At 31.3% G+C, this 27,780-nt stretch overlaps 1 protein-coding gene across 1 annotated transcript; it reads right to left on the bottom strand.

The window, feature by feature from the left end:
* Positions 1–9,984: 9,984 nt before the first annotated feature.
* LOC127075847 (phospholipase D beta 1) lies at positions 9,985–14,972 on the bottom strand. Its single transcript, XM_051017343.1, has 10 exons — positions 13,660–14,972; positions 12,786–12,897; positions 12,366–12,565; positions 12,007–12,246; positions 11,827–11,895; positions 11,580–11,727; positions 11,313–11,461; positions 11,044–11,223; positions 10,733–10,930; positions 9,985–10,490 (listed from the first exon to the last, which is right to left on the bottom strand). Exons 1-10 carry the CDS (start codon positions 14,806–14,808, stop codon positions 10,173–10,175), a joined length of 2,763 nt encoding a protein of 920 aa, XP_050873300.1. The 5' UTR covers positions 14,809–14,972; the 3' UTR covers positions 9,985–10,172.
* Positions 14,973–27,780: the final 12,808 nt, after the last annotated feature.

Raw genomic sequence — 27,780 nt, 5'->3', positions numbered from 1 at the left:
TCAATCGGGCGAGTCATTGATTTTCTGGTCAATTGTTGTGTATTTTAACTTTATATTATAATATTAATAATTATTTTTCTTTTACGTATTTAATTTAATTATTTATAACTATAAAATATAAAATTAAAAAAAATTATATAGAGCATGCGCCACATGCATTGACGCATACACATGCTGTATTATATGCATTCGTCAATTGCATTGACTTCATTGCATGCATGCGCCCATACCATTGGCGCCTGTGTTCAATGAGAAATTAGATGTGTCAGTCCAACTGACGCATGCTTCATGAAAGGTGGTATTCCGATAAATATTTTGAATTTTTTTAAAAAAAAAATTAATTAAAATGAGTGGTTATTTTTTATAAAAAAAATCAAAAAGCAATGTAATAAAAAAATGGTTTAATTTAATTTAATATTTTATTTTAAATTTTAACTAAAAAATCTTATAAATTAATCTTATAACTTCACTTTTGTTGTCTTATTTAATCTTTTTTATCAATTTCTATAAAAAAAAAAATCTTAAGTTTTGGTGACGTATGTATTTAAGACACCTGCAAACATTATATACAAAATAGAAAAATTGTATTAAAAGTCAAAATATATTTAAAGTTCTTATATGTGCAACAAAATAGTAAAATATTACTATAATTAAAATTTATAGAACATTTAATAATTGATAAAAATATTAATTATTTTTAAATTTTTTATTAAATTTAAATTCTAAAGTTATACGAACTCGCACATTTTAATAATTTTTATATAAAAATTAATAATAAAAAGAGGTACATTACAATATTTAAAACCTATTTATTTAATGAATTATATTATATTTATTAAAATTATCATTTTTTAATTATTAAAAAATCTAAATATATATTTTAATAAAACTCGTGCAACGAACATGTAATTTACCTAGTTGTATATAAATTGACTTTATCGTCTTCGAGATTTGGTGAGGTAAACTTTTGTCATATCTATTTTTATGTTTCAATCACTTTCAATCGTATAAATGTTCTTTTATATTTATTGATTAACTTACATTTTTTTTACTATTGAATGATTTGTCACTAGAACATATTTGAGATTTAGTAACCTTTAAAAAGATATTACTAATTAGATCTTATTACATTTGCTCAAATGTTAGGTAAAACTTATGTATAGATTTTGCATCATAGAACAAAATATATTATGGAAAATACCAAATTGCCTTTCTGTTTTCTAAGCCATCTATGTATGTTTCTTTTCCCTAACCCATGCGTTGTTTCTAATTCCAAATATCCCTTCTTCCTTTCTCTTTGTGATGCCTACATGTTTTCTCTTTTCCCTAACCCATATTGTCATTGTATCTCATTAATGCTTTGTTCTTATAGATTTGCCTTTTTGGATTGGACACACCCCTACATCAATTTTTTAATATTCTTTACATTAATTTTGGAAGATTTGAAATCTAATATGTCATTTTAGATGGAATTTTCTGATGTTCAGTACAAATGGTCATTTTGTTTTGAAGTGTTTTAAAGGGTATTATATTTGCATAGTTTTGCTTTCAGCCAAGAGCAGTTGGATGCAGTAGCTTCAACCAAGACCAGTTGAATGCGATATTTTCAACCAAGAGTCGTTGGTTACATTTATTATCATATATTAGTTTCAGCCAAGAGCAGTTGGATACTACTTTGCACAGTTTTATTTCAACCAAGAGAAGTTGAATTCACTAGTCTTAGTCAAGAGTGGTTGAGTATGATATCTTTATGGAAGAACACCTGAATATGATCATTTGTTCCCCCAAGAGAGTCTTCCTTAAACAAAGAATGTCTGAAGAACAATCGAGCAGGTTACTTCGTACCAAATTCATCCCCTTAAATCTACTATCAATCAAGAGCAGTTGTACGTGATTCTTTAATCCCCAGTCATTTTGCATAGCATCTAATGATTAAGAAATCAAGAGTATTTGTTATTTCATTCATAACATTACCATTTGTTGATAAAGAAATTAAGGGTATCTCTTAACCTCTATATGATCATTCATAACCATAAACATATCATTCTACTGCATAAAAGGGAAGAATTTTGGGTCTGTTTGGTATTTAAACTATCTTTCACCGTGATGATTTGAAGAAAAAAGTTATTCATATCTTCCAGTTAAAGATGTTTAAATATGGACAGTTGTCATCCCCTGAATTTTACCCTGAGTTTTCACTCGCATCAGCATAGCATAATCGATTCATTTTTAGCATGCTTTCTTTCAGTCAAAAGCATTCATTAGGGTTTTAATGAAAATTCAGGAGTTTTGGCGTTTTATCTGGTTTTGATGACATTCATTCAATCATCTATTGATTAAGAAGTCAAAAGGCTTGATTTCTTAGTCTATGGGCATCGTTCATTCTATTACATCATGTTTCAGAGGTTCAGAGAGTGACGATCAAGAGTATTGTCGTCATCTGAACCTTTGTAGAGTTTTAATTATAATTGAGAATCAAAAGTAAATAGTCCAAGAGTGATTCATTTGCATATGACTGTCCATTCATAATTTCTCGATCAGTAATTCAATACATTCACAAGACATATGCACTATTTACTCATCATAGCATGCATTTCACTCCACATAATGTTTTAAATGTCACTCGAAATCATTTTTCGGATCTATAGGCAGACCGATTAAATCGATTTTCAAATGTACGCAGAATTAGCGGGCAAAAAATTCAAAATCGAGCTTGCAGACGTCAGTATTCATAATTTACGACGCGCTTAGTTTAACTTAGCGTGCTTGTTTTAATTTTTTGACTACTTTTTCGATCGCATTATTATCAGTCTGGTCATTTAACTGGTTTATTTTTACTTCAAAATTTGGTCAAACCTTATATGTTTCTGAGAAGTTTATTTCGGGCTGATCATTTTGGTGCATTCATCTTAAACTTTCGAGCACTTTTTTCGCCCGATGTCATTCATTTTTAATCCGTTTTTTTAGACAAGATAATCAATAAGATTAATTAGAGTTAATCGAGTATTTAGTTTAATTTTAGTTTAGTTTTATTAAAAATATATGTGATTTTATTTTACTTTTATTAAGACTTTTTTTTATCTTATAGAATATTCAAATGTTATTTCAGGCATTTAAATTAAAATGTAAAAAATCATATTTACTTGGTATAAGAACATACTATTGGCCATGAGAAAAAACGGACTAGTAGTAACCGGCCATACCATTTTTTATTTCCATCTTAAAAATCAATAAAAAAATAAAATAGAAAAAGTTAGAAAACATAACCAAAAATTTCTTTCAAGTTTTTCTTCTTTCATAACACAACCTAAATAACCTCTTTCAAACTCCATACTTCAACTCTTCTCCATCCAAACTTTTTTATCCACTCACCTTATCTCCACCCTTATCATCACCACCATACTTATGCACCACCATAACAACATTCGGCCAAACTCCACCGAAAAACTACCCTTAAACCTTCGATCTGCTTTTCCCCGCCTCTCTCTTTTTCCCTTTGTTTTGTTTTTTGTTTTTTTCTTGTATCTTTTTTTAATTTATGATTATTATTATTATTATTATTATTATTATTATTAGATTTATCATTATTATTATTATTATTATTATTATTATTATTGTTAATTATTAATTATTATTATCATTAATTATTGTTATTTCTAATTATTATTATTATTTATATTTTTTAATTAATTATTGTATTATTGTCATTATTATTTATTATTTTTGTTGATTTTTTTTAATTATTGGTTATTATTATTAGTTATCATCATTAATTTATTATTATTGTTAATTTTACAATTGATTATTATTATATTAATTATTCTCTTCATTATAATTATTATTCTTATTATTTGATTATTGATAAATTATTATTGTTACTATTTTTATTTTTATTATTTATTATTAGAGTTTAATTGAAATACACTGTCAGTGTAAAAGAGTTTTACACCATCAGTTAATTATAGACGTTGGATATTAAAAGAAGTTTGACTTTTATTTTAAAAATCTATAAAGTAATACAAACGGGTGATGGTGATGAACCGACGGTGTAAAACTTTTTACACTGAAAGTGTATAGTAATTAATCTCTTATTATTATCTCTTAGTTTGAGTATTATTATTATTGGTTTATTATTATTGTTAATTCATCATCATTATTATAATTATAATTATTTATTGTTTACTGTTTATTGAATAATTTATTATTTTTAATTGTTAAAAAGAAGAAAAAAAATTGATTTAATTGTCTCATCACTTTTTTATGGATGCATTGTCATTTCGAAGTTAAAAATTCAATTTAATTTCAGAAAGTTGCTTAAACGCATAAAATTTTATTGTCCGACTTCAAATAGGGTGATTCATACATGAATCGCTTTACGATTGTTAAACATAGTGTTAAATTCTTTAGTTTAATTGTTGTTTGTTTCCATTTTAAAAAATGTCGCTTAAATCATCGGTTTTTCACAGATGCCTTGCAATTTCTGAGTTAAAAAATCAATTTAACTTCAGAAATCGCTTAAGCGTATAAACTTTTATTGACCGTCCTCATATAGGATGATTCCTATGTGAATCACTTTATAATTGCTTAACATAGCGCTAAATTCTTTTAGTTCAAATTTCTGAATTTTATTTTGGGTCCCTTGACTTTCTCTTGGGCATTCTTACCACGAGATTTTTGTTATTTACAGTTGTTTATTAAGCTTTGCATTATTAATTGTTGTGTTGTATTCTCATTTGATAAACTGTACCCCCATTCCTATTATGTGTAATAAGTTTATCTCTTTATTTTATTGTTATTGTGTTAATTGATTGATAATTCAAAGGTTCAAATCAACACTTTCAAAAAAGAACAAAAAACAAATACTTGATTCAACGTCGAGCGGTTTTCCAAAAAATCAGAACTATTTCCACTATCCACTCCTCCGTCATTATTAAAACCCTCAAATCGTTCCATCCTGATTCCATTCAACGCAAATAATAAAAACCTCGATCAAACGCCGAGTGCCTTTTCCCTAATCAAATCCAAATTACTTAATCATACTTATACATCATTTCAAAAAGGGTGAAAAGGGAGATGGTATAGAGCCTTCGATTCCTCTCCTCGATTGTTTGGATACGAGTTGCCTTACTCAGCCATTTGAACAATTGTCGTCCATTAAAAGCTTTTAATCTAATTCACTTCAAATCACTTTCATAATCAAACTTTAAGGCAAACTCATTCTCGTAATAAACTTGGACGAAAAAGGTGCGGTCTATAGCCTTCTATTCCTCTTCTAATATACTTGCATACGAGTAGCCTTACTCGGTCATTCGAGTAATCGTCATCTAACAAAACACTTAACCAATCAAACTTATTTTCCGCCCTTGTGCGACTTCGATAACATTTTCAAAAATGAGTATGATACATCCATTTCGACGCGAAACAAACAAAGACTTCAGCCTCCAAGGGAGAGCAGCAAGTAAAGGTTTAACCGCTCAAATGTGATCTAAGCATCACTCTTTAAAAGCAATTAATCCAATAGTTCTTTATAATAGAACTATGTAGCCTTGAGTTCTCCATAGCACCTAGAGATACGCAGGAGTAGGATTGAGAAATCTTGTCAGGCACCCCATTTAATAAAAAACATTTTCCTTTCTTTCTTTTCTCGCCCAGTAAGTTGAAGATCATAATTAACATTAGCTAACACTTTATCACAAATCTAACTAAAAGGTTCTCGTTGAGTACAACAGATGCAAGGGGTGATAATACCTTCCCATTGCATAACCAACTTATGAACCTGAATATGGTTGCGATGCCCATTTTCTTTTTTTAAGAGTTTTATCGATATTTTCCCTTTCCCATTTGGGAATAAATAAAGTTTGGTGGCGACTATGTTCGAACATCTTTTTTGTGAGCGTGCGAGCGTCACGCGAAGGATCACGTTTTTTGACATGTGATACAAACGTAGTGTAACTTTTTCTCAGAACCTGAACGCCTTATACAATAACTTGAAACCTAGAAAATATGGTTTTAATATCTTCATCATCATTCATTCTGAGCAACCCATAATGTTGTACTAAATGGTTGACCTTAGCCTCTTTGACTTGTTGGTTTACTTCATAAGTAGAACACAAAGACAACCTTAGCAGTTGACTTATCAATGATCTTGATGTACTCAGAATGAGGTAGAGCTTCTGTCAGAATGCCTTTAATTATATGATGTTTTATGTAAATTTTCTTTTGAGTTGGTGTGAGAATTTTCATATCCTTTACCATTCCAACGCCATTAACTTCTATGTTAATTTCGTCTTCAAGAATATTCTACAACTATCAAGATCAATGATATAAGTATACATTTTACATTTTCACCATTCAAACTGAGTGGAGTCGCCACTGAATGTAGGTGAGTAATGACTTTTCTCAATAGTATTATAGTCATAGGGTATACCACCGGTGTCGATCGTTCCAGATGCACCCGACATGAAGGAACAAGTATTATTCTCATGATCTTTTATTGTACCATTGTAAAATGTTTAACATATATTCTGCTCTGATACCAACTGAATGTGAGAAAGATACACAAGAAGGGGGGGGGGGGGGGGGTTAAATTGTGTATGTTAATTCTTTTTCACTTCTAATAAACTAACTTCAGAATCTGATCACTGAGTTAATAGCAATGGAATGAATAATATTCAAAAGCAATAAACAAAGCAACACACAGAGTTATCATGGTTCCTCTCCTAAATTGAGAGTAGTTCAGTCCCTTTGTCCAACAAGATATTCTCACTATAATTAAACTGATTACATTTTGCTCAAGCAAACTAATAAGATACTTCAACTGCTCAATCACACTATAAAGAGACTTTTGCTCAGGCAATCCAACAAGAGACTTATGCTCAAACACATAGGCAAGAGGCTGTCACTGCTCAAGTAAACTAGCAAGAGACTTCCACCACTCAAGCTAACTAGTAAGAGACTTCCCCTACTTTAAACAAATAGTTTAGTAGAAAAGATAACAATTATACTCAGAAGTATATAAGTGATACAACAACCACAAAGATTCTTAACACTTAAGATTTCTAAGATATACAAAGATAATAAATCTTAATAGCTTATGGAATAAACATATAAATACTTTAGCTCAAAGTTATTATTCTTAGATTGTTGGTGAGTGGTTAACCTTCCTTCAAATCTTTAACTCTTTTTTATATAGGCAGAAAAAAAGTCGTTGGAAAGTATCTTGCACAAGGGTTCTTTGCTGAGACGCATTTCCAAGAGAGAAATTGGAAGAAAAATCTTATTAAGATCTTCATCCAATGTGTAATGACTTATTCCAACGCGTCTTTCTCATACTAGGTATCAACCAAGATGTTAGGGAAAACTTAAGAGATCACATCAACTTTTCTTGAAGCTTGTACTAAAAAATTATAGTTGACTTTTGTCATAAGTCTAGTGTTTGACAAGATTGGTCTGCTATGGAGATAGAGTACGGATTAGAAGTTGGGGCACCTTTAATTGAGGTCTCTAGAGTCTGAGTTGTTACGAAAAGCAAAAATATCACATTCAGATTCCGATCCTTTAGAAGTTAAGATACCACGCTCAGAGTCATCAGATTCTGATCCTTTCTAAGTTTTTTAGCTTCTCTACATAAGCTTTCATCATGGTCAATTCGAAGTTGAGTTTTAAGCTTGTGATCTACATACTTGAACATATGTTAGTATACCCAATTATTCTTAAAGTATTTTGTTAGTATCAAAACCTAACGGATATGAACAATTTTGTTCCAACACTCTGCCCATTTCCTCTTTGTGTCTTTGGTTGCACATGTTTTGTTCTTGACCTTAGTCCAGGTAAAGACTGACTCTATACCAAAGCTCTCAAATGTAATTTTCTAGGCTACTCACGTCTACAAAAAGGATATCATTGTTTTTGTCCCAAACTTCAACGATACATTGTTTCCTCAAATGTCACATTCTTTGAAACTTCGACATTCTTCTCTATCGTAGTGTCACCTAATGAGAATTACAGTTCAAATATTCGAGATATTCCTTTTGTCATCCCCACACCCATTTCAGCGCCTACACCTTCATTGCAGGTCTACCAGCGACTAGAACATCGTTCATCAGAGGTAAGAGATGGAATTGATCCACCAACATCATCTCCTGCTCCACCTGCTCCTCTAGTTACATCACATGAACTTGACCTTCCAATAGCATTACAAAAAGATATTTGGTATCATCATCCTAATCCTAAATATGCTTGTGTTTTAAATTATGACTGTCTATCCACTTCCTATGTTTATTTTGTTTCTGCTTTAGATTATGTGTCTATTTCTAAGTCTACAGGTGAAGCTATGACTGATCCCAATTGGAGGCAAGTGATGGTGGAAGAAATGATTGCATTACATTCAAATAACACTTGATACATTATTACTTTACCTCCACACAAAACTATAGTGGGAAGTCGATGGGTTTATACAGTAAAAGTTGGACCAAATGGTCAGATTGATCGTTTTAAAGTCTGTTTGGTAGCCAAAGGATACAACGGATATTTGGTCTTGATTATGGCGACATTTTTCTCCAATGGCCAAGATAAGTTTAGTCCGCCTCTTTTTTGTTATGGTTGTTATTCATCATTGGTTGTTTCATCAGTTGGACATTAAAAATGTCTTTTTACACAGATAAATAGAGAATGAGGTTTATTGGGATCAACGTCTAGGTTTTGTTGTTCCTGGAAATTCTAGATTTGTTTGTCAGCTTCGTCATTCTCTTTATGGGCTTAAATAATCCCCACGTGCGTGGTTTGGTCGCTTCCGCTCTGTCTTTATACAATTTGGTATGACTAGATGTGAAGCAAATCACTATGCTTTCTTCCTTCATTCTTCCAACTATCTACGTATTTTTCTTGTGGTCTATGTTGATGACATTTATTATCACTAGAGACGATACATAGGGTATCCAGCATCTAAAAACTCATATTTTCAAATTTTTCCAGCAAAAATTTGTACCACTCAAATACTTATGCATTGAAGTTGTTAAATCTTCATCCGACATTGCAATCAATCAACGCAAGTATACCTTATACATTCTCAATGAAACTGGTATGCTTGATTGTTGTCCTATTAATACTCATATGTACCCCAACGACAAGCTTTCTCCAGGTCAATCATTGAAAGACCCGGAAAGATATCGACGACTTGTGGGTAGACTCAACTATTTTACAATCACCAGACCGGATATTACATTTCCGGTGAATATTATGAGCTAGTTTCTGAACACTCCTTGTGATAGTAATTTGGACGTAGTCATTCGAATTCTTAGATATATAAAAAATGCACTAGGAAAAGGACTATGATATGAAGATAAGGGAGATAATAAAATCATTTGTTATTCAAATGCATATTGGGTCAGATCATCGTCGGATAGGAGATCCACATTCGGATATTATGTTTTGATTGGAGGTAATATGATCTCATGTAGAAGCAAGAAACAAAATACCAGTTGCACTATCTAGTGTTAAAGCTTTATATCGTGTTATGGCAACTGCCTCAAAAGAGTTTGCATGACTTAAAAATTTACTCTCATAACTTAGATTGGGAGATCTTTAGAACATAAAACTCATGCGATAATCAAGCGACACTCCACATTGCATCTAACCTGTTTTCCATGAACGAACCAAGTACATAGAAATAAATTGTCGTTATGTAAAGGACAAGATACTTTCGGGAGAAATCACCACATATTTTATCATATCTGAAGACCAATTGACTGATATGTTTTAAAATTTCTTAGGAATTTTCAAATGAATTACATTTGTAACAAACTTGTCTCATGACATATATGATATACTTTGAGGGGAAGTGTTAGGAATATTTGTGTATGAAGAATATTTGTTCGTAAAAAGTCTCAAATCAACTATAACATATAATTAACTATAAATCTCTTTATATATAATATAACCTCTATAATATTTTTAAATACATAATTTGTTCAATCTCTCAGTCTCTTATACTTCAAATAGTCCTAAATTTTATTTCATTTTATTTCTACTTTCAAATAGAATATTCAGAACTTTTCATATCAACTTTTCATAGGCAGTATATATGATGCTATTATCTTTTATCCCACATCAAGGAACTTTTCATATCAACTTTTCACTAGCTTGTATCTTTCATCGTATTCTAATAATAACCATCAATAATGTAAAAAAAACTCATCAAATGGTTTGACACTCTGGTATGGCCATACAAAAGATCCTATTATATTTCCTCCAACATCAGGGAACTCTTCATCACCAGGAAGAGATCTAACCTTACCCTTTCTGTTGACTTCTACTGGGTACTTTAGTAAATGTCCTCTCATATCTGTCACATATTCTGATGAAAATTGTTTCCAGTTCATCTCAGACATTGTTCTAACTCTTCTCACACAGTCCAGGCTCTCCGGTTGTAAGAAACATTCTTCGATTGTACCCGTATGTTCACCCCAGAGTGACATTCTGTATCCATGTACCTACATAGTTATGATAGAAAAATGTAGAAATAAATAATAATATACATTGAAAAACACCATGTATTGTAACTATTCTAGTGTCTATTATTTTCCTTAATATCAAGACAAAATGTTATATATTAGTAGTCCTTTCACAGGATTCAAAAGCTAAATTCAGATGCCATCACTGAAACTTAAATTTGGCATGTAAACAATGTATTATGAAGCAAATATGAGAAGCCAATAAGTTATAAAATAAATACCTGTCCCCGTGGATAAGACTGTTTTTTCGCCCATGTATATTGAGGTTGGTAAGCTCCCATTGCAATCTCAGTGTCCCTTGTTCCTTCCATAGAGCGTTGATTAATGTTTGCTGACCCCAATATCACATATTCATCATCAACAATCATGGCTTTTGAATGAACATTAATCATGAACCGTCGGTTAAATCGACTATTTTCCTGGTCAAACAACACCAGCATAAAATACAATTGCATTAAAATAACTCAAAATTCAAAACACTTTTCATACTCATTAGCAGCTTATTTCAGGAAGGGGAACATAGAATTCATACTTGTGGAGTATTTGGTGGGGGAGGAATTCCAGACCCAATAATGTTCTCGTGCATATCTACTGCTTCTCGATTTCCAAGACAGAAAAAGTTCAAATAGTCTTGTGGAGAAAACACTGCTTCGAGCCCAACTTCAACCAAAGTATTGTAAATTGTCTTGTACATCATTTCCATTGTTTTATGCTGCAAAAGTCCAGGGGGGAGAAAAGCAAGGCAAGAATTAAGCACTGATATTAGTCTCTATAACTTTCGTACTGTGAGTTGAAGCATACCTGCCAAAATAAAATCCGTTGAGTGGCAGCACCTGTTGGATCACCCTCTGGCCACATTGGAATAATTATGTATACTGCAAACCTCTCGTTTGCCTTTATTTTTTCAGCAATCTTAAGGGCAATCTCCATTGGAATTAAATTATTTGCACCTGCAAAAACATGAAGGTCTTATAAAACGCTGTTGTCCAAACTCTTTAGCATAGCAATAAATGAAAATCTTTTAAGGCTAAAGACAATGCAACATCTGTTTAGAAAAAAGTCCCTTACCAAGGTCTTCATATTGGCTCCAATTGTATGAAGAACCAATGAAATATTGACTCTCTATATAAATGTAATGCTGCGCGGCACGAATGGCCTTTACATATGCTGTATGTATGCTCATGTCAATCAGCACATTCTTCCCGCATACTAGATTCTGTAAAAACAATTATGTTTAACACTTCTCCGTCACACATATGGTGGCTTAAATATGGCGAACTGGAATCAAGCAAGAAAATGAAAACTTCCATTTCACCTTTTCCAATGCATCTTTTGGCTCCTTCGGAAATCCCATGACAGAGGTTGAATCAATGGAACGAAATATCTGCATCCATGGTATGCACAATTAATAGTTTCCTTTAAGTAGTGAAAATAATAAAATAAATTATTTATAAAAAATCAAAATGTATTCAGTACTAACTAATTGACAAAACACCTGAGTATGCCAAGTTTCAGGATTATCATCACCAACACTAGGAGTATCAGACACGTGAATTATATTTGAAACTCTTTCTATCTTGAGCAATGCATCATCATACAAACGCTTTTTCCCTGTAAGTTTCACAGCTCTTAACCAGCACTCCTCAAAGTTGGTCAGAATATCGTAAGCTGCTGGACCATCAATTTTACAATGCAAGTCATGCCATGGTTCCCTTGGACAGCCACCAGTACTACCCTGTCATCAAGTAGTCTACAAGATTTAAAACGCTTGATTCTTAAGGTAAAATAGGACAGCATAGCCCCGCTTAGTGACGATTATGTAACCATATCGGGGTAGTAGAATTAAGATATTACTGTGAAAGTAGGGTTGTGATAGTCATCCATGTGCAGTGTCTGCAGTGATCTAAAGAGGGGATGGTGGGGAGTATCATATCGGCCGTCACACAAATCAAGTCCACCAATAAATGCTACAATTTTTCTTCTGTTATTTTCAGCCTCGGCATCCACAAATACTGTATTCTGATGATGTGTAAATATTGGTCCAACTTCCTGATAGTCGAAAGAAATTTAATGTAGAACTGTCGAAACCGAACTAATATGTAAAAACATATCGAGGTAGCAAAACTGAACTTTAGCATAAATTTTAACTTTTGTGATATTATGAAGGCAAAGAAGAACATCATATAGAATCTTAATAAAAACAGTAATCAAAGAATGAAGTAAAACGAATTGTTTCAATTATAGTCAGTATGTCATTGTCAAACCAAATCTGTAGCCTGGCCCAGCTATTTCGTTTTCCATAAATACGAGGAAAAAGTAGCACTTGCACAGAAGAATTCTTGAAAAATCGCCGAGTTTCCTCATCATGAGTCGCCATGATACCATCCTGAATTTAAAGCAGATTTTTTAGATAGTTAAAACAAAAAGGAAATTCATAACCCTATACTAATTTAACTTGAAATAAACTAAACTTCATAGATCATTCCGGAAAGCGTACCACATCAAACAAATCAAAAAAACCATTTAGAGAAGAGAAATAACAAGTCAATATGACAGATAATAAGCAGAGAATACTAGATGAAAGAATTCACTACCAAGAGGCGAAAAGTCCCTAATCCAACTGTAAACAACTTTGATTTGTAGAAAGCTCGGATTTATATAGGGCCATCATCAACCATTTTAGTAGAGAAAATACAAATTCTTTTTAGTAGAAGGTATTCAGCTAGTACAACAACAACCAAGCCTTATCCCACTAAGTGGGGTCAGCTACATGAATCAACTTTTTCTATAATGTTTGATTCAGAACCATGTTTCTATCCAAAGCCGTTAGTCTCTAGAATCTTTCTTAATAACTTCTGTTATAGTTTTTTATGTCTTTCTCTTTCTCTAATTATTTGACTTCTCTCCATTTGATCTACTCTCCTTACCACAGAATCTACATGTCTTCTCTCTACATGCTCAAACCATCTAAGTCTATTTCCCACTTTCCGTAGTGTACATTTACTATCATCATCTACCAATTTCTTAACAATGGTAATTAAGTGTCACAATGAACAAAGTTCCAAAATAGATAGAATAACACAATGATGATAACAGCTTGCAGCAAAGGCACAATAACAGGTGACATATAATAATTTGCATTGCTTACTGTATCAAAACCAAGAATGGTTCTTGATGTAGGGTCATCCCAAACAAGGAGAAGCACTCTTACTCCTTCTTGAGACTTGGCCTTCAAAAGATCACCAAGGGTGAAATCTGATCCATGAGAATGACCAGCGTCCCTTAGCAACCTAACTTTGTGCCACACTGACCAACCCACAATGTAAACCAAATGCTTCGCTTGACGTATCGCATTAAAGATGTCAACCCAACACTTTCCATGAGCATATTGCTTTCCATGATCAAGCATGACATTAGGCAGGCATCCATCCGGAACATGAGCGTCTTGATACAGAGTCACAGTTCCGCCTTTCCTCAAAGGAAAATAAGTTCCCGGCACACCAATATAGTCAGGCCCCTCTCCAACACCTTGATGATAAATGGTCAGCTTCTCTACTGGAATGAACTGAATGGAAACACTCAACACAGCACCTTGCTTACAAGGCTTCCCATTGCTAGTAAGGATAGGGTAAGTGCCTAGTATTTTTTCACCCGAGTATATCTGCCCCACCGGGATCACCACAATACCAATAAATTGCAAGCCAACCATACCACTATCCTTAACAACAAAATGTACTTCAACAGCATTATGTGCAACAGGAATGTAAAAGTGTTGCTCCCATACAGGATTTTCTCTATTGCTAATCATAAAAGTCCTACCAACTATAGCATTTGACAAAAGAATTGACACATAAGGACCACTAGTAATCTTCCTACTCGTTGTTCCTTCAATCTTGTTGCTCACATTACCAGGAAATTTATCAAACATGTCACCTACAGTTTTACGAAACATGTCCATATATGGAAGATTCTTAGCTCCATGAATACATATATCTAAATTACCATGCAGGAGGAAAATTTTATCCTGAACTGGAAAACTCTTCAAACTCTGGCTATGCAGTGAGTCATCAGATGAAGCCGAATAAGCTGAAAGTTTGGATGAATCACCCACTTCAGAGTAAAAATGCTCAAAAGCTGAAAAGGAACCATTACTAGAATGAGCTTGAAACTCTAGTTGTTTCTCTTCATTTGAAATTTGATGGATATGATTCATATGGATAAGGAGTAGTTGCAGGTGAAGATTGATGTGGAGGTGGGTATGCAGACAAGGCTCATAGAAGTTTGACCATTGATGCATATGCAGAAAAGGGTAATCGAAGAAGAAGGTTTCTCGAAAGGGGTTAACTATTGCATTTTCTCTATTTGTTTAATTCTGCTATGTATAATAATTAAGGTTGGTCCATCCTAAAATTTGTGTTTCATTGTCTACTTTTTATTTTATTTTTTTCAAAATGAAACTTTAGTAGACAAATTAATGATTCTTGGTACATATTTGATTGTATTAGTTGGGGTTCATATTTGTTACTTAATTTTAAAAATGTCTATATTAGTCCATCAACTTTACTAATTGAATCAAGTTTGTCTTTTCCCTTTATTTTTCTATATGGATGTTAAATATTTTCATGTTTCATCCTGGTCATCAATATCTGGCATCCAAGTCACATTCCTATGTTATAAACATTCTATTCTTCCATGTATGTTTCATAAAAAAAATTAGTCCTCTGAAATTTGCTTCTTCAATTTTGTGTTCGTTTTTCTCATCTTGTTTTGCCAGGGCACCACCATTCCAAAACGAAGATCAATAATGTGCTCTACAAATTCATCTTCCAAAGGTGAGTGGAAATGGGGAGACGACACAAAGTGTTTCAAATTGAAAGTTAATTCTATTCGAAGAAGCAATAGAGATCTAACGGTTGGTATGATGACTTTGATGTGCTTAGAAGGGCTCCAACAATTATTAATTTTGGGAAGCAATTATAAAGAGAAAACTTTACTTTATATTTATATTTGTCCATATATCCCTACATTTTATAAAAAGTATCAATTTTACTCTTATATATTTTTACTAATTTATTATTTTATTTTTAAATATTTTTTAAATTTTATTTTGCGTATTGGAAGAGTTTGCAAAAGAGTTCTGTAGTATTTTTTAACTTTTTTTGTGTTCTGGAAGACTTTGCAAAAGAGTTCCGGTACACAAAAATTGACTACCGGAACTCTTTTCCAAAGTCTTCCGGTACACAAAAATTGACTATCGGAACTCTTTTCCAAAGTCTTCTGGTACACAAAATATTAAAAAAATACTTGAAAAATGACTACCGGAACTTTTTTGCAAAATTTTCCGGTACACAAAAATTGACTTCTGGAACTCTTTTGCAAAGTCTTCCGGTACACAAAAAAATATTTTAAAAAATATTTGAAAAATGATTACCGGAACTCTTTTGCAAAGTCTTCCGTTACACAAAAATTGACTACCGGAACTCTTTTGTAAAGTCTTTCGGTACACAATTTTTTTTTAAAAATAAAAATAAAAATAAAATAATAAATTAATTTAAAATATATAAGGATAAAATTGGTATTTTTATGAAATGTAGAGGGTAGGGATAAATGTAGGGGTATGAGGTAAAACTTTCTTATAAAGATGTTCAAATTTAGATGTGGCAAACGGGTATGTCCACTTCGTTTAGATTTGTCCCGTAAAACCCCGCAAAAAATTAGGTGGGGGTGGGGTGAACATAATTGAGAGCACAAGTCTAAAATCTCAAATTGTACCGCAAAAATTGATGGCGGGGGTAGAGTGGGCCCGCAAATATTGCACTATTTTAACCTAAAAATGATAATATTTTATGTTCATGCTCGCGTCTGGAAAAAAAAGGGAACTGGACGGTGTAGACAAGTTAGACATTGCAAGTAGGGGATGGAAATAGGCTAGGCTATACTAGACTTTAAAAAGTCTGAGTCTGGCCTACGATAAACTTACCAGGTCTGAGTCTAGCATATGATTTATTATAGGCTCTTTTTTTTGTACTGTCTGACCTGAAAGCCTATTTAAATATTTGTTTCTTATTAAGGTTTTCAATTAATCTATATTACTTAAGAAGTATTATACGTCGATCTATATATGCATATATATGCCAACCTATTTAGCTTTTTTTCTAATATATATGCATATGTAGGTCAACCTATTTAGTATTTTTTCCCCTAATATATATGCATATATAAGCCAACCTATTTAGACTATTTTTAATATATATATATATATATATATATATATATATATATATATATATATATATATATATATATATATATATATATATATATATATATATATATATATATGAAAATATAGATTGGCCTATAAGATTTCATAGGCTTTTTTTAATAACCTAAGTCTGACTTATTTAATTTAATAGGTTTAAAAAAAAGTATAAACCTGACTTTTTTATTGAATAGGTCAGGTTTGATCTGACCTTAAATAGGTTAGGTTATAGGTCTCCGTAGATCGGACTGACCTATTCTCATCCCTAGTTGCAAGTCTAAAAGTTTGGTCTACTCCACGAAATGAGTGATGTTATTATGAATTTATGCAAGGGACTACTCAAAGTAGGTGTGATTATTTTGATTGGTTTTATGATGAAGTGGAAGATGAGAAAGAATTTTTATGATGAAACAAAAAAAATTAGGTTGAAAATTTTAATAAAAACAAATAAAGATTAACTGACTTAATATGAAAGAATGATTGAAAGACATAGACACAATTAATCCACAAAAACAATAGTCACTAGAACTTGAGATAGTTCCAAAAACACAATAAACTCGAAGAAATTTTAAAAGAATTTATGTTTTGTATTTATAACTTTTGTAATGTACAAGCTGATTGTGCAATGTTAAGCTATATATAAGTTGGATGTGTAAGTTTTCTATTCTAAGTTGATTGTGTAATGTATGTAATTGAATAAAATGAAATTTGTTTCCAATTAACCTTTTGTTCCTAGTTAATATCTTAACTTAATTGTCTGTTCTAATTTGATTTTTTGTTCCGAGTTTATGTTTTGCATCATCAGTTTTGTATCATATGTCATTGCAGTAGTTTAATACACATATGTGTAATACACCTATGTAGTTTAATACACATTTTTGGCATTGGAGAAGTTTAATACAAAGATGCAGTAGTTTATTACATACATGTAATGTAATGTTATTAGTACTATGATTGCATCAATTCATTTATATTGGTACGCACAACATTTATTTACTGTGTACCAAAATCTGCATTTATTAATTATGTATCAAAATATTGGATTAGTTCAAAAAAAATTAACAAAATTCATTAACAACCATTAACATTCATTAAAAGGTCTTGATGAAATTGTATAAGCTTGAGTTATCTAAGTAGTTTGAGTTTGACTTGCCTAAGTTGTCTGAGCTTGACATGTCTTTGTTGTGTAAGTTCAACTCGTCCGAGTTGTTTGAGTTCATTAGCCGGTGATGAAATCTTAGAAATTGAATTTTTATGATCATATTTTTTGCATCTATTGTATCTAACATGTAATCATATCCTTCTCATTTTACAATTTGATCAATAAATTTCATCTTTCTAAAGATTCCCTTTCTGTTTTAGTCTTTCTAGAATCTTTCTGAATAATGGGGGTTGAAAATTAGGGTAGGTTGTCTTGACCCGTAAATTAGATCCATTAACATGATAAAAATACATGGTTGAATATTTCCTGATACATGAAGTTTTTGTAGATATCGGAAATATACTCTTCTACCATGTAGTTCATGCTCTTCATAGAAGCAATTGCATGAACAAAAGGGCAAAAGGACGTGAGCTGACATTTTCTACACGAGCATATAATTTTCTGCAAATTGACTGGAAATTTGTCTCCAAATTTTGTAATGTGTCTAACATCAAAAAAATATGTTCGAATGACATCCTACACCATGAAGAAATGTTTTCAATGGTTATGTGTCTAAGTAACATCATACAACAAAGTGAAGAGTTTTCAATGGTTATGTGTCTAAGTAACATCATACACTAAGGTGAGTTTTTAATGGTTATGTTGATTACAATACCTTACAATTCACATGTTAGCGTAGCCCCTAATTCTCTCAATCTTAAGTAACCACCAAAAAATATATTGTGTTAGAAAATATAATACCAGACACATAGCCATCAAGCTTTTATTCATACTTTTAGCAAGAAATTTCTGAAAAGATTTATTATATTTCTTTATGATATCACCAAAACATGTAGAGGTTTTAGAAAGAATTTTCTTTTCAGGTTTGAGACTCTTGCTTAGAGGCACATAGTTATTATTTTTCAAAATAAGATTTGCTCTTAAGTATCACTAGCAGTTTCCTGTTCTTCTTCACTGTCAGCTTCCTTCTTCTTGGTCAGCATTTTGATCAAACCATCCACATTCATTTTCCTGATGGTACTTGCAATAATTATTTCTTACAAATCCTTTGAAACTTCCATTATCTCAAGCAACACATCTTTTCTAGTGGCTTTGGATACTAGAGAAGAATTCCCACCAGCAGCTTGGCCTTGGTGCTTTGTCACCATAATGTTTTGGACATGTGTCCCAACAAACAGCTTCTTATCAAGGGTTAGTGGCACTGTCTTTTTGTTTCGAGCTTCTTAAGGATGCAAAATCTCAGGATATTAATTTAAGATAATTCCAGTTAACAAACAATGGAATGCTATGGGTAGCTTCACAACAAAAGAGTCAACATGCTTCATAGTTTGCTCAAATGCATAATCTCCAAAATTCAGCTTTGCCTTTGTTCCTATCTGGGATATAAGTTTGGCGAAAGCAGAGGTTATACTTGAATTGTGGTTTATGGATGCTCAATTAGATGTACCAATCATATTCAGAATATCCTAATTCACCTTCAATCTTCCACTAGAGAGTAACCCTTTGTTGGCAATTGCTTCACTTGCCCACCAGTTATTTCCTTAGCAATCTTTTCAATGGATGAAGCTTGCTCAGACCCTACAAACTTGCTTCTGCCAAAATAATCATTAATAATTGAGGGCGAAAATTTCACAAACTTTCCTCTAACATATACCTTCATATACTACTGACTTCCTTCAACATTGCAATCAGGTGAGATATTCATAATAAACTCATTAACTGACTTTTCATAGCAATGACCAATATTAGTTATGCTCTTCATTAACCTATGAGCTTTTATTAAATCCATAATATCTTTACAATCAAGAGCTTCTTTCCAAAGCTCTCTTTCATGAGAAATTATTCTCTGAAATACATACTTCCACTTCTGAACACTTGCTTTTGAGTGGAAAGATACATTATGCAAGGGAGCAACTGCAATATTGACATGAATCATATTTCCTCCAATCTTTCTCCTAGAAGATGTCACAATGTCCAGGATATCTGGTTCATCATTTGTCTCAGAGTCACTTGTTGTACAAGTTTTCTCATTAGAGACTTCTTATCAATAACCTTTTCTTCTACTTTCTTCTTTTTCAAATGCCTTTTTATAGGAGATTTATGCTTCACCTTCTCGGGATTCTTTATTTCAGACTTGGGAGTAACAACTTTCAGCTTCTTCTTGTCTTTAACTCTATCAGTTACAAACTTAGCAATACTCCTAATTACTTTCACTACAGGTTCTTCATTAGTATTCACCACATCTTTTTCTATAACTTTCTCTTGAGGCTTGGTAACACTTTCAATAATCCTCTTCATGAAATTATCAATGGGAATATCATCATATTCATCAGCTTTATCAACTTCCACACTCCTTTTACTTTGAACCTTAGCCTCTATATTTTAAGGGTTCTCATTAAGGATATCATCAACAGAATATTCAATGGAGACATAGTTTCCATTGAAAACTTCATCCAGCAGTGTGTCAATGACATGTGTATCAAGAAGATGACCATCAATCATGACATGTTTGTCTATAGGATTTGCTTATCATGAGGTTCATCAGTGGATTCAGTGGGAGATTCAACAGGTGGTTCACCAATTGGTACAAAAGTGGGTTCGGCCTGTGGACCACCAGATGTTGGAACAAATGTTTTAACATTTAGTTCAACATGTGGATTAACATGTGATTCAACGTGTGGTTCCACACGAAGTTCCTCAATAGTGGTTTCAGCATGATCAATGATTTTTCCAATGGTATTGAAATCAACTTCCTTAGCAATATTCACAGTTTCAACATGATCATGAATATTATGCACAAATGGTTCCTTTTTAGAGGGACTTACCTTTTCATAAGATTTCTTCTTCTTTGTGGAAGAATTCTTTTATCTTTTTGTTGAAATGTCAACTAGAACAAAAGTGGATTCTCCTATTGAACAACTTAATATTATAAATATGTTATAATTGCGCCTGAAGCGTGGTAGGAAAATTGTTTCTAATGTAAAAAGGTCTCTACCAAGAAAAGAAACTAGATGTAGTATAACCTAAGTGAGGATATGAAAATTCTAAGAGCACTTTGAAATGATTTACTTTTGAGTTCTAGAAGAACTAACCAGGTACCTGCAATTTATAAAAATTAAGAGATCTCGATAGATTATGTCATGAATGGAATATGATAGAACCAAAATAAAGTCAATGTCGACAATGTCTTTGTATACAATATAGCTCTAAAAATGATAAATGATAACGAGGATCATGAGTCAAAGTCTATCAAAGATTGTAGGCAAAGTGAGAATTGACCAAAATGAACATATTCAATTGAAGAAGAATTAAACTCACTTTACTAGTGACTCGATTTTGGACATATAGTCTGAACACCTAAAGGTGTGAAAACAATTGGATATAAATGAGTTTTTGTGAAAAAGTAAAATAAATATGGTGAAATTGTGAGATACTAATCTTGATTTGTTGCTCGATAATTTTCACAAAGACTTAATACTGATTTTGATGAAACATATCCACCTGTAGTGGATTCAGTTAATTTTTTATATTTAACTAGCCTTGTAGCACATGAATGACTTAATTTGAACATGATGGATGTGACATTTACATGAAAATTCATAAAGGCTTTAATATTTCATAGATACATAATTTTGGATTTCGATAAAACTACTCCATCAAATTGAACAAATCTCTATATGGGTTAAAACCATGTGTACGCATGTGGTATAATTGTCTTGGTGAATATTTTCTAAGAGATGGATATACAAATAATTTCGTATGTCCTTGTATTCTTATGAAAATATCTAAAAATAATTTTCTATAATAGATATTTATGTGGATGACATAAGTATTGTTGGAACTCCTGAAGAGTTTCCAAATGCTATAAATTGTTTAAAGAAATTGTTTGCGATAAAGGACTTGGGAAAGACAATGTCCTTACAAAGTGAATATTTAGACAATGGAGTTTTCGTACACCAATAAGGTTTTATAGAAAAAGTGATGAAACATTTATATATGGACAAATCTCGTCTGTTGTCTACCCCAATGATGTTAGATCATTGGATGGGAAAAAGATCCTTTAAGACTTCGAGAAGAGGATAAAAAATCAGTTGGTCCAGAAGTACCATGTCTTAATATAGTTCAAGCATTAATATATCTTGATAATTATACATGCCATGATATATCGATCTATTAGCAAGATACAATCTTTCACCTACACAGAGACATTGGAACAAAGATAAACATATACTTTGTTATCTTAGGAGTACAATGAACATGAGTTTATTTTATTCCAAAGTATCCAAATTATAATTAACAGGTTATGTAGAAACATGTTACTTGTCAAACCCTTATAATGGTAGAACACATATATTATTTGTTTACTTATGATGGTACAACTATTTCATGGAGACCTGTGAAACAAACTATAACAACAATTTCATCTAATCATGAAGAAATTTTTAGCACTACATGATGCAAGTTGAGAATGCATTTGGTTGAGATTTCTAATTCAACACACACAAAAGACTTGTGGTTTGACTTCTGAAAAAATAAATACAACAATCATATATGAAGATAATATGCATGCATCACTCAATTGAAAGATGGTTACATTAAAAGAGACCAAACAAAACATATTTCTCTAAAGTTCATTTTCACTCATGATCTTCAGAAAAGTGGCGATATAAACATCCAACAACTTCGTTCATGTGATAACCTTCTAAACCTTTTTCTCAAAGTTACTCCCAAATAGAATTTTTAGGCAACTAGTACAGAAGATTGATCTTCATAATCGAATAAATGGTCGCTCAGCCGAGGGGGAGAAATGAATTTATCGTAAAAGGATATTATATTCTTTTTCCTTCACTAGATTTTTTCTCACTGAGTTTTTTCTAGTAAGGTTTTAATGAGGCATATCCTAAACGAACATCCCAAATAATTTCCTTCCTTATTTGTAATAATTTCTATTGGTTAGTATAGAGGCAGTTCCCTAATTAACAATGGTGTACTCTTTTTCTTTCACTAGAATTTTTTTCACTGGATTTTTACTAGTAAGATTTCAATGAGGCATATTCTTGATATACATCCGAGGAGGAGTGTTATAAATTATATGCTTCTGGATATCCATAAATGAGTGAATTTTATATTGATTTTTCATTCATTACATATATGCTATATGGAGGACTCATATTATATTCGAAAGATACATTCGGAATGAGAATAATATAATAAACTATATTTCTCTCCTTTTTCTCTTTCGTCTCTACTCTTCTATTATATTGCTTCTTATTAATTTCATAATAAACATCAATATTTGAGAAGTAAACTTCCGATAATCAAACAATTCAAATCCTTAAAAGAGTGGAAGACACCTTACTTTAATTCGAGATTGAATATCTCTATTTATATATTCCAATTTTATTATTGTATTGAAGTTATTTTTGCCTTTAAAACTATATTTAAATTTTATGAATTTTAATTATAATAATATAGTTAATATTTATGGCTCCCTAACTAAAAGAAAAATCTAAACTAAAATATATGAATTATTTTACACTATACAATGTCTCTTCCACTGCGTTTTTATTTTATACAAAGATAAATTTTTATATATGACTTATACTTTGAATTGTCTTTTTACTAAAATATCATATATTAAAATATCACTGTTAAATATAAATAAAAAATAAAAAATGGTACAAATAATAAGTATAATTGAAATAATAATAATAAATATTTCAAAAAATAAAATAAGTGAGTTTTTAAAAAAAATATAAATTAGTTAATTACTTTGAAACATATGACATATATTAAAATATCATACCCAAATATAAAAGATATAAAGATGAACTAAATAATTTTTTATAAAGAATTAAATATCATTTGCACACAATTTTTGAATTTTTCATATTAATTAAAATTGAAGATATACAATTTCTTACCAATTTAAACAAAAAATTTCTTATCAATTAAGCAAACAAACATCTCACATTTTTAAAACTAGTTTATACCAAAATTGAAAAAACAATTATACCAAAAATGAATAAAAATTCTTATTAGCTAAGCAAATAAACACAATAAAAAAAATATATCTATATATACCAAAAATGAAAAATATTGGAAATATATTTCATAGTTAGCAACCTTTCTTCTTTGTGTTCATTTGAGAGCTTTTCTATTTCAGTTTTTATTCATTATCTTTTTTGCGCCTGAAACAATAATATGACTGCATCAACAACATATACAAATTATACTAGTTCTTCTCGCATTCCATACAAACTCGCTTTGTATATTCCCCAATTTTCCTTAAACCTAAAACGATTCACATGGGTTCAAAAAGTTATGGTCTCTTTTACTCCAAAATTCTCATTTCATCAACATGTTCGGTAATAATTTCTTCATATCTAAACTTATTGAGGAGTATTGTTAGAAATTTACCAAAATCTATGGAGAATTCCGCTGCAATCTTGATAAACAAATTTCAATCACACCATTAAAATTCCTCTTGTTCTTCTCTCTTCACTCGAGTGAATCATCCAACCTTTAGTTGTCCCCTCAGTTATCTATATCAAGCGTGAGAATATATAATATTTTTGTATTAAAAAGATTAAAATGTGGTCCGTCCAAGGGTTATACCTCGATTTTCTGTTGGATAAATTTAAGTTTTGTCATAAAATATATTATTTGTAGTAGTGCAACTAAGTTTTTTATTGTCTTGAGAGATTGATTAAGAAAAAATCACATAGTTGAAAATATCTTTGTTCCCGTGAAAACCTGTGAACAATAAGATCCCAGTAAAGAGAATATGACAAGTAGGGGAATAATTTCATCAGGCTTGATAAGATGTATAGGTCGATGCGAAAACGAGAAGAGATCTCGTCATATTTTTAGAGAGTGTGAATATTTTGGTAAGCTTTAGAGTTGTGTATAATAATGGATCGGAGTATATTATGTACTCTTTCAAAATAATGTCTCAGAACACGCTTTTGAATTACATGGACTCTACTCTTTAAGTAAGGAAGTTTGAAAGTGTTTTTTCAAATCATCTAGTTGTCAAGCATCTAGGTTATATGGAATGAAAGAAACTTACCGTCATTCAATTGATTCAACAATAAAGAATCAAGATTCCTTTAATTGATGGACAAAATGGACAAAACTAAAATCCTATATTGGTGATGGCTAAAGGTTAAAAGGTTAAAGACATCTTCTTGATACAAGTACTTGGTGGACTAATCGTACAATAAATATTAGATACTCCATGTTGTAGTCGGAATCACAAAAGATTAGCAAACGCTAAGTCTAAAACGGATGCTTAAGTTTGCAAGTGACAAATCTATAAGATAAAAATCTAAATCCACCAGAAAAAACTCTTGAATTTTATTATAATAAAAGGTAACCATGACGGCCACGTCCCAAAAGTATTTAAATACCGAAAAGAAGCCCTAATACAACAATTATTCAAAAATAGAAATAAAACAAAAAATTGTAAAAAAAGTTAAAATGTTGTTTTCGGATCTGAAACAAACTCGAATGAATTAAAAAGCCCATACACCATGGCAAATCGACGATTTGGATTTGTGAACCGATTTGTTATCCAAAAAGATATAATAATCGTCATTACGATATTAGACACCAAACTTACATCAATCTTATCGTACATTTCTGACGCGTGACTTCTTTTTCGATAAAACAATTAGCCTTCATACGTCACTCCATTCTATAATTAGGGATGTTTTTGTGGTTTCCATTTGTATTTGACCTTGGTGAATCTCTAAGCACACCTTATGCTGGAGTGGATTCAATATTGATCAAATATATTATATTTCGACTTTAAAAAAAAAGTGATTAAATGGTGTTGAATCAATGTTTCAACCAAATTCATTCTAAAGTTTTCTACTTCATGTCATACACGTTGAATTGATTATTTTTTCCTTTTTGCTTTTTACAATTTGGATATATCGCTTGATATATACCTATAATTGAAATTGTTTTTTTTCTTTCCATATCATACAAAACATTCATTTTTATTGGATAAATGAGTTAGCATAATTAATAGATGAGTATATAAAAATAACTTAGAGTTCGATCTCCGATAGGAAGATGGTTGTGATATTTATAAATCAACAATTTTTTTAAAAATAAAAAACATTTTTAATATAAATAAATAAATAAATTTTAAAAAAAAAATCCATCTTTATTATAAATATAAAATATTAAATGTTAAATTAAAAGTGATACAAAAAAAACTAGAAAGTATAATTATAAAAATAGTAATTGATATTTTGAAAATTAAAAGAAGTGAGTTTTTTAAAACAATTTTTTTATGAATAAATTGATTACTTTGGAACGAGTGACATATGTATTAAAGAACCATACCCATATAGAAAATTGATTACTTTGTTTAAATATAAAATAAATACCATTTGCTTACAATTTCTTATCAATTAAGACATACAATTTCTTATCAATTAAACAAATAATTTCTTATCAATTAAGAAAACAAATATTTTACATTTTAAAAAGAGTTTATACCAAAATTGAAAAACATATATACTAAAAATGGCGAGGCATACAATTTCTTATCAATTAAGAAAACAAATTTCATATTTAAAAAATAGTAAATACCAAAAATGAAAATAGATTGGAAATATATTTTATGATTTGCAATTTTTTTTGCTTTGGGTTCATTTCAGAGCTTTTCTGTTTCAGTTTCTTCTCATTTTCCTGATTCATATCATGGCTGCCATAACATATAAGAAAAAAGTTTCTCCATTAGTTTCTTTTCAAGTGTCTCTTTGCATAAATTTTTTGTTTCATTTTAAGTGTTATTTTCAAAATTCAAGATAACACCAATTGTCATTTGTCAAAATTGCCCCTAATTATTTATTAAATAGAGAAAAAAAGTTAAATATATAAATAAATAGATAAGGATATTATAGATAAAAAGATAATTATTACTTGAAAAGTAGTAAACTTGATTAGTTTTATTGGTATTTGTAAAAAGTCAAAAAAATACAATTAAAAAGGAACGGAAGGAGTAATACTTCTCACATTCCATATGAACTCACTTTATGTATACTCTCTAAATTGCCTCTTAAACCCCTCAAACTATTCACATGTGTTCAAAAATCATGGTATCTTTTATTTCAAAATCCTAATTTCATGAACATGTTTCACACGAATTTCTTCATATCCAAACCTAATGAGGAGTATGAAAACACCTCTCTTCTGTTAAATATTATAATTGGAGCCGGCGACGTATTGTCCAAGCTTTCTGGTGATAGGTTTGGTGAGATGTGGTTATTTGTGTGTGTCTGGTGCCGTGAATAGGAATTCCATGGCCACTGCCTACAATGACTTTCTGATTTGAATTACTTACTGGAAAATAAGATGAGAGATTACCTTGTGGTGTGGCTGTGTGAGATGTTGTGTCTGTGTCCATGTACCACTGATTGTCAGGAGTGTGGAGTGACATGGTGTGCATTGCAGTCTCAATGTCTGTCAGTATCTGAGATGAGGTAGAGGTTACATACACCTGAGGACGCTGTCCTAGAATGTCTGACTACTTAGAAGGACTGGCAGGGCGTGTCAACTGAGAGGTGGGATACAGACACGGTGACATAGTCCATGGTGGTGGAGTCCAACCCCATGGTTGCAAGGTTGGGTACTGTTGTTGCTGTTGCCAAGGAGGAGCGGACCAAGGTGAGGGAGTGCTAAGAGCTCCATACTGAGGTGCACTACGGTTACCACGTCCCCCTCCGCGGCTCTAGTTGCCACGCTGAGAGGTGTCTTCAGTAGGTTTCGAATGAGTAGTGTGCATAGCAGCATGAGAGCTTGTGTTTTCTATCTTAGCCATACCGACT

Source organism: Lathyrus oleraceus, chromosome 4 (assembly GCF_024323335.1).
Source record: "Lathyrus oleraceus cultivar Zhongwan6 chromosome 4, CAAS_Psat_ZW6_1.0, whole genome shotgun sequence".
NCBI classification, from domain to species: Eukaryota; Viridiplantae; Streptophyta; class Magnoliopsida; order Fabales; family Fabaceae; genus Lathyrus; species Lathyrus oleraceus.
Note: the sequence above shows the minus strand (reverse complement) of the source record. Positions and strands in the feature narration are given on the sequence as shown.